Source organism: Chelon labrosus, assembly GCF_963514085.1.
Source record: "Chelon labrosus genome assembly, chromosome: 1".
NCBI lineage: Eukaryota > Metazoa > Chordata > Actinopteri > Mugiliformes > Mugilidae > Chelon > Chelon labrosus.
In genome coordinates, this window is record NC_140337.1 from 35823771 (window position 1) to 35831602 (window position 7832).

The 7832-nt window shown below is 41.7% G+C and overlaps 1 protein-coding gene across 1 annotated transcript; it reads left to right on the plus strand.

Moving 5' to 3' along the window:
• The first annotated feature begins 5055 nt into the window (after positions 1 to 5055).
• Positions 5056 to 6925, plus strand: LOC311493230 (high affinity immunoglobulin gamma Fc receptor I-like). The gene is made up of 6 exons (XM_084551791.1): positions 5056 to 5094; positions 5548 to 5583; positions 5778 to 6038; positions 6118 to 6363; positions 6421 to 6600; positions 6723 to 6925. The coding sequence occupies exons 1-6, from the start codon at positions 5064 to 5066 to the stop codon at positions 6824 to 6826; spliced, it is 858 nt and encodes a 285-aa protein (XP_084407917.1). The 5' UTR covers positions 5056 to 5063; the 3' UTR covers positions 6827 to 6925.
• Positions 6926 to 7832: the final 907 nt, after the last annotated feature.

Consider the following 7832-nt stretch of genomic DNA (forward strand, 5'->3'; position numbering starts at 1 on the left):
CTAGACTGCATTGTATTTACAAAATCACAAGACAGAATGTTGAGAACAAGTTTGATATATTTATAGAACATTTTATAACATACTGAATCAGACAGGCCTGTGTATGTAAAGATTCACAGTACAAAGTACTTTATATATGAGAATAAAACAAAACGAAACTGTTAATGCTGTGTGGCCTGACATGATTAAAACTAAATGTGTTCTTGTTGAAATAGATGATGCTGTGTACTTAACACCATTGCCAAACTCTTATGAAAGGGACTAGAACTTGATCAATAAAGTCAAGTCAATGTTTCTGTTGTTGTGTATGTTTTTAAGGTATATAAAGATAATGCTAGTGAACACACATACCATTTACTGTAAACTTTTAAAGTTCAGCACTATATGATCTTGAACATGTAAGTTTCTAACGGGTAATACCACAAAACAAATAATGTAGTGAAAAAACATTTTTATTCTGCTAAATTAAATATATGCACAAGTCAATGACTTGATCTTATTCTGTACTTGGACTAAGATATACTAAGTATTAGTACTTTGTGGCAGAAAGAAGTAAAAAGTATACCAAAGTACAAGTATAAGCTTTAGTCTTAAAGTATAAGTGTAAGTCTTAGTATATATATATATATATATATACTTAGTCTTAGACTTTTCTTTATACTTTTCAGTATAAGCTAAGTATACTTCACTATACTATTCTTAAGTATATGAAATATAGTCTATGAAAAGTAAACTTCAAGTATACTACCTCAATTTTAGTATAAAATAAGTATACTTGTAGTACACTTGAATAAACTTCTTTTTGCTAAGGGTTGGTCAGTTGTTTTGTTTGTTATTTTTGGCCATGCTCACCCTGAATACAACAACGGCAAATAAAATTTGTTTATGGACCGCAATTTTCGCAGAGCTCTGGTTCTTCTTTGGGAGCAGGAAGAAGGGGAGAGCCATTGTTTGTGTTATGTGCTGGTTTCCCCTAGGCCAGTCGTAACACTGCAGGGTAAAATGTCCAAAACTATATAGGTTAAGGAAATAAGAAATGTTCAAAAAAAATAATAAATAAAACAACTAAGCGCTTGGGATTTTTTTTTTTTACCGTTGGGGCCCATACGATGGTGCACATTCAAAAAAAAATTATTCCTTCGGAACAGTTGGAATGATTGCATCAATGTATTGTCTTATTTACTCACAGAACCACCCGATTTGCAAGAATCCATGAGCCGGTAGGCAGTGTTTGGAATAACGCCGTTTAAAAGAACGGCGTTAGGTAACGACGTCATTTTTTCAGTAACGGGGTAATCTAACTAATTACTTTTCCCGTCGTTACAACGCCGTTAACGTTACTGGACGTTAAATGCGGTGCGTTACTATGCATTGATTGAATATGTGTAATCCGAACGCACCCCTGGCTCACCGCTAGTGAGGAGGTGGGTTAATAACGAGGTAAGCGATTATGATTGGCTAAGGCAGAGTCATGTTTCATGGTAGCCAATCAGAGCCAGTGTTTTTACACACATGACAGCACACGCGCCACACACACACAACAGCTAAACAGAGATTCGACGAAGCAGCAGAGATGGCGAGTCAGGAGCAATCCGATGAAAAGTTGGCATTTTCAAGGTGGAGATATAAGCACTACTTCAATAAATAAAAAAAATCATTGTGGTCAAAGGGAGGAACGTGCATGTAAGCAACTCTAATTTAATGAAGCATCACACAACGACACGCATCTACAAAGCTTGTGGCCAAAAACACCGATACCTCCACCACAGATGATAGCTCGCCGTCTAAACCCTATCGAAATATAAATATTATATATATAAAATATATATATATATAAATATATATATAATATATATATAAAAAATAAATATAAAAAAATATATATAAATATCGAAAGTTATGTACATACACCTGTCTGTTCTACCAATTTCAACTGACTTGTGAAAACTGCTCAAAAAAATCCAAATTCTTTGACATATAGCAACTTTTTTTTTTAACAGTAACGCAAATAGTTACTTTCCCTGGTAACTAGTTACTTTTATTGTAGAGTAATTCAGTTACTAACTCAGTTACTTTTTGGAATAAGTAGTGAGTAACTATAACTAATTACTTTTTTAAAGTAACGTTCCCAACACTGCCGGTAGGTGATGTAGCAGGAAGATGATGATAATGCTGATAACTGTCCATGTGTGACAGGTTGTCTCCTTGCCACTATATGGCGCTATACCAACACGCAGAGCGTATTGATTGAGGGGCGGCACAATGCGTCCATAGAGGTGCAGATACACCTGTCCCCTCCTCTTCCGCTTCCTTTTTGTGACTGTGGCCTGTTCGGCGTGACCAGCGTGGGTGTCGGCGCGGCCGTTGTGGGTGTACAATCCTCGCCTTCAGGTAACGCACTTTGCTGGTCTGCCATTGTTCATGTGTGCATAACACGGGCATTTTGGTGATGCAATCTCCGCTTTTCATAGCGCGACCAGCTGCGATGTGTGGGGGACACATCGCCTGCCAGAAGCCCACCAGAAGCCCTTCCTGGATGCGCTTGCTTGTTCCTTTCAGTATGTCCTCAATTGTTTGCTGTTTAGCGGCTCTGTCACTTGCTTCCTAGCTGATTATTTTCTGGTGTTTTGGTGTAGCTGGGCGATTGACACGCAGCATGGCTCGTTATCCCTCCGTCTCTCTGGGGCGTTAATGTAGCTCTCAGAGTGGTATGTATCGGTTTATTTTAAAAATGTTGATTGTAATTGTATTTGTGCATTAAACTGTATACTCTTTTTGTAGAGGCCCTGGTAAATCGTTGGCCCGTATCCAGCCATCGTGCCCTGGATCTGCGCTGCTGTTTTGGCTCTGTTTAATTTGTGGATGCTTCTGGCTCGCTGTCGCGACCTCAATTCATGTGATATTTCAATGACTATGTTTGCCCTGAGTTAACGTGACCAAAAGTTATTGGAGCTACCTTTGGCTTGGTCTGCCTGGCTCCTCAGTGTATTGCCACAGTCCTAATAAGGCTGATTTGTTTAAGCGGCATTCCACTGTTTTAATTAATTTCACGTGTTTGATGTAATTGATTATTTTGCATTATTTAGTGTTTTTGTTGTATTTTCTTGTTAATTCATTTGTTCTTCTCCACACCAGTCCTGTACAGCACTTCTCGGCATGTTTTAATTTGTTTCTTGTTTGTTGGTTAGGTGCGGTGGCCCAGAGGCGGCAGTCCAGTCCTTGGTGGTGTTTCCCGTCACGATTTCCTTTTTTTGTTGTGATGTGTGAGTGCAGTGTCACAGGTGTTTTAAGTAAAGGACCATTCTGCTTTTGATTTATCCCTGCCACCTGGTAAGCCCCAGCCCTCTCCTTTGACTTTTACTCCTGCCTGGTGCTAATTTTATCTGATGATTATTAGTATTATTGTGGGTAACTGGTGTGTGGGAACTTTGATTATTACTTATTTTGTTTAATAAAGTGTTTTCTTAATCTGAAACCGTCTCTTGCCCCTGTGGTATTGTTGAACCTGTGTGTCCTACTGAAGTAAACAATTAAAAGTTAGAAGTTTAGGATTTCCTGCGGGTGGAACTACCGCAGGTGGCGTTGTCGCAACCCTCCTCTCCTTGCCCATGCCACATTCTGGCGTTGTCGGCAGGATGCCACATTAAAAAGAAAAAAAAAGGGGCAGAGACGTGTTTTCTTTATGTATAGGATTTTCCTTTTGTTGTGTTAAACTTTTCATCAGTTTTTCTTGTGTGCAGTTGAGCCAAAACAGCAGCGTTCGTTCTAGGGACGTAACTTACTAATTTGTGAGCCTTTGGTGCAGTTTTCCCTCAATTCGGCGTTGTCGCAACCCTCCTCTCCTTGCCCATGCCACACATGCAATCACACTGGTCCACCACGCTGAGTCAAGTTCGTCCTAATCCGGATCCGTATCAAACAACAATGTCTCCTCTTACTTGCAAAGAAATAACAATAACGCAAAGGATTCTGGGACACGTAGTCTTGATTTACAAACAAAAACTCTTCATATTTTTAAAGTTCCTACACATAGACGAGCCTCGATCGGTGTCTCTGACACACCTCTTGATTGGTTCATCTCATATCTTTTTGGCCGTACTCAGTTCATTCAGTTTTATATCCTGCCCATCCCCCCTTTCTCTGGTGTTCCCCAAGGCTCTGTTCTTGGGCCTCTTCTATTCATCATCTATCTCATCCCCCTTGGCCAGATATTTCATAGGTATAATATTAATTTCCACTGTTATGCGGATGACACCCAGCTCTACTTGTCCACCAAACCCAGCTCCACCTTTCAACCCACTTACCTCTCGGACTGTATTCAGGAAATCAGAACCTGGTTCTCCACCAACTTCCTCAAACTCAACAGTAGTAACACTGAAATTCTTCTCATTGGCACCAAAACCACCCTATCTAATATAAATAACTTCTCCATTCAAATTGACAATTCCCCAGTCTCCCCCTCTCCCCAATACTGTCTCTCACTGACAATACTGCCACTCTGGTCTATAGCCTGGTCACGTCCCGTCTGGAATACTGCAACTCCCTTTTAATGTGTTTACCGGACAAATCCATCCATAAGCTACAACTGGTTCAAAACTACGCCTCCATAAGTCATATAACACCGGTCCTGCAACAACTCCACTGGCTTCCTGTCAAATTATGTATCAACTACAAAATCCTACTTCTCACCTTCAAGGCAAGACAACCTAACCCCTCAGTACCTCACTAACCTGCTCCACATAAACATTCCTGCCCGTCATCCTCATCACAACAACTCATCATCCCACCTGCTCGCTGGACCACCATGGAGTCCAGAGCCTTCTGCCGTCAGCCCCCTGCCTCTGGAATGCCCTGCCGGAACACTTAAAAAATTCAGACTCTGTCACCACCTTCAAATCTGTTAAAATATTGTCTTTTAATTTCATCTTTACTGCAAACAAACAAACTTTTCTCAAAATAGTCAGGAGAGAAGAAACCACACCGCTAACAGTCACAGGAAGTAGGAGGGATTTACTTGATGTGACTATGAACTGAACACAGTGTAGATATGATGAGAAGACACGATGGAGGAAGCATCTCTACTGCTGCTGCTCTGTAAGTTTTCTCTGTGTTCATGTTTTGATGAAGAAACCTTTTGTGTTATTTTACATTAAAACACAAATCTGCTGCTGTTCTGTCGTCTAATGAAATTCATGTTCCTGTCTGTGTGTGCTTCCAGTGAAGTTCATGCAAAAGTTTTTTTTCTGAAGTAATTTCTCACTGCATGAGAATGTTACTTTTTGATTTAAAAAAGAAAGAAAACACTGTTCTATTCTTTGACTTAGTTAACATTCACTAAATATATATATATATTTTTTAATGAAATGTTTCCCTGTAACACTCTCAGAACATGTTGGGGACATTATTAGATGTTACAAAAAATATTTTCTGTTCGAAATTTATACCTGTAATGTTTGTCTATAACTTTAAAACAACATAAAAGAGAGAAGCTGGAGACAGCAGCTTAATGTGAAACCTCAAACTAACCTGAGTGTCATTTCTCTTCAGTTCTAACATCTCTGCTGTGCAGCACAACAAACCAAGGTTAGTCAACTTATTCTCACAGCGTGAAACTCACTGACTGTAGAAAACTGCTTCACAGGAGTAGAATGGTATGGCAGGTCTGCTGTTTTGTATTTTATAAGATTGTCTAATCATAACCTCTCATTAAAAATGGCTTAAACCACTGATTATTAGAAAATGTAATACTGTGGTAAATCCTTCCCTCTTCGTTCCAGCTCGTCTGACTGTGAGTCCCAGCAGCTCTCAGGTCTTTAAAGGACAATCTGTGTCTCTGAGCTGTGAGGAGGACGACAGCTCTGCTGGATGGACTCTGAGGAGAAACACCACCACAGGACAGAGGACTCAGTGTAAGGACTGGGGAAAACCAGCTGGTTCTTCCTGTAACATCAGTGGTGCTGCCACTAGGGACAGTGGAGTTTACTGGTGTGAGTCCAGAGAGGGAGCAACCAGTAACAGCATCAACCTCACTGTCTCTGGTAAGCTCAGACTGTGGAGTTAGTATTGATGAAGCTGTGTGGAAATGGATGAAATGCTGTAGTTTGTCTCTGTGTTGAGGTGGACCAGTGATCCTGCAGAGTCCTGTCCTCCCTGTGATGGAGGGAGATGACGTCACTCTGCTCTGTAAAACAAAGACCACTCCCTCCATCCTCTCAGCTGCTTTCTATAAAGATGGCTCCTTGATCAGGACTGAGTCTACAGGTCACATGACCATCCACCATGTTACCAGGTCTGATGAAGGCCTCTACAAGTGTAACATCAGGGGTCATGGAGAGTCTCCATCCAGCTGGATCACTGTCACAGGTGAGGAGCTTCACTTTGATTTCAACTCTTATTTCATCCACATGTTCACCTGACCAGGTGAGATTCTCTCTACAGAGAAACCTACAACAACACCTCCACCCACCACTGCAGAGGACACACCCCCTCCAGCATCCTCCCTCCATCTTGTCCTCAGACTGGTCTGCCACCTGGTGGTGTTCTGTCCATACTTCATCTCCACTCTCCTCATGGTGTCTTTATATCGACACAGACCAACAGGTAACACTCTGAATCACTGACCTCACTAACTCTCACCAACAACCAGTGGATGATTGACAGCTGTTTGTCTGAACTCTTCATGTACTGACTGTTGATAAATGATCTACTTTTCATCACTAAAGGAACTGACCTGACCGTCTCCATGGTTACAACCCCACCCACCCAGGTTGAGCAGGTATTGGATGATGATGGTGTTGATGTCACCACAGTGTATCACATGTACTGAACCAATGACAGTGTTTGTTTGTATGGGACTCTTCTAAATGTACCTGGGTATTGTTTACTGACATCATACTGGAAAATCTATCAAGATACAATAATAATAAACCAAACATCTTTTCTGTCAGTGTTTCTGTGATCATGTGTTTTGTTTCTCTTCTATTCTCATGTCAAAGTGTTAACTGGTAGCTGCTGCAGAAAGAGGAAGGAAGATATTTAAATATCTGTCAAACTACTTCTGGTCTAATTCTAGTCCAGAGGCTGCTGGCTGAGTCTGATCTGCTGGATGTGTGTTGGTGTCCAAATGTTAGCAACACTCATTTACAAAGCCATGACATTGTTTTCAATTCAGTTCAGTTTAGCTTCAGTTTTACAGATAGTTACCTGTCAGTCTTGGGAAACAGTTTATTCCTGGCTGTTACTGCCAAGACTGTGAGTCTTGGCCTCCACCTCTCCTCCACCCGCACACTGAGCATCGGCTCCCCACAGGGCTGTGTGCTGAGCCCCCTCCTGTACTGCCTCTACACCTACGACTGCAGTTCGGCCCACAACAACAATTGCATTGTCAAGTTTACTGACGACACTACAGTGGTCAGACTCATCTCAAAGGATGATGAGGCGGCCTACAGAGGGGAGGTCCTGAAGTTGGTAGCCTGGTGTTCAGAGAACAACCTTGCACTGAACACCAAGAAACCCAGAGAGATCATCATTGACTTCAGGAAGCACAGCACTGACCCAGCCCCTCTTTACATCAACGGCGAGTGTGTGGAGAGGGTCCACACCTTCAGGTTCCTCTGTGTCCTCATCTCCGCCAACATCTCCTGGACAGAGAACATCACGGCCGTCATCAAAAAGGCTCAGCAGCAGCTGCACTCCTGAGAGTCCTCAGGAAGCACAACTTTAAGTCCGACCTGCTGCTGACCTTCCATTGAGAGCCTGCTGACATACTTTATCACAGTATGGTACGGCAGCTGCACCGCCGCAGACAGGGAGAGGTTGCAGAGAGTTGTAAA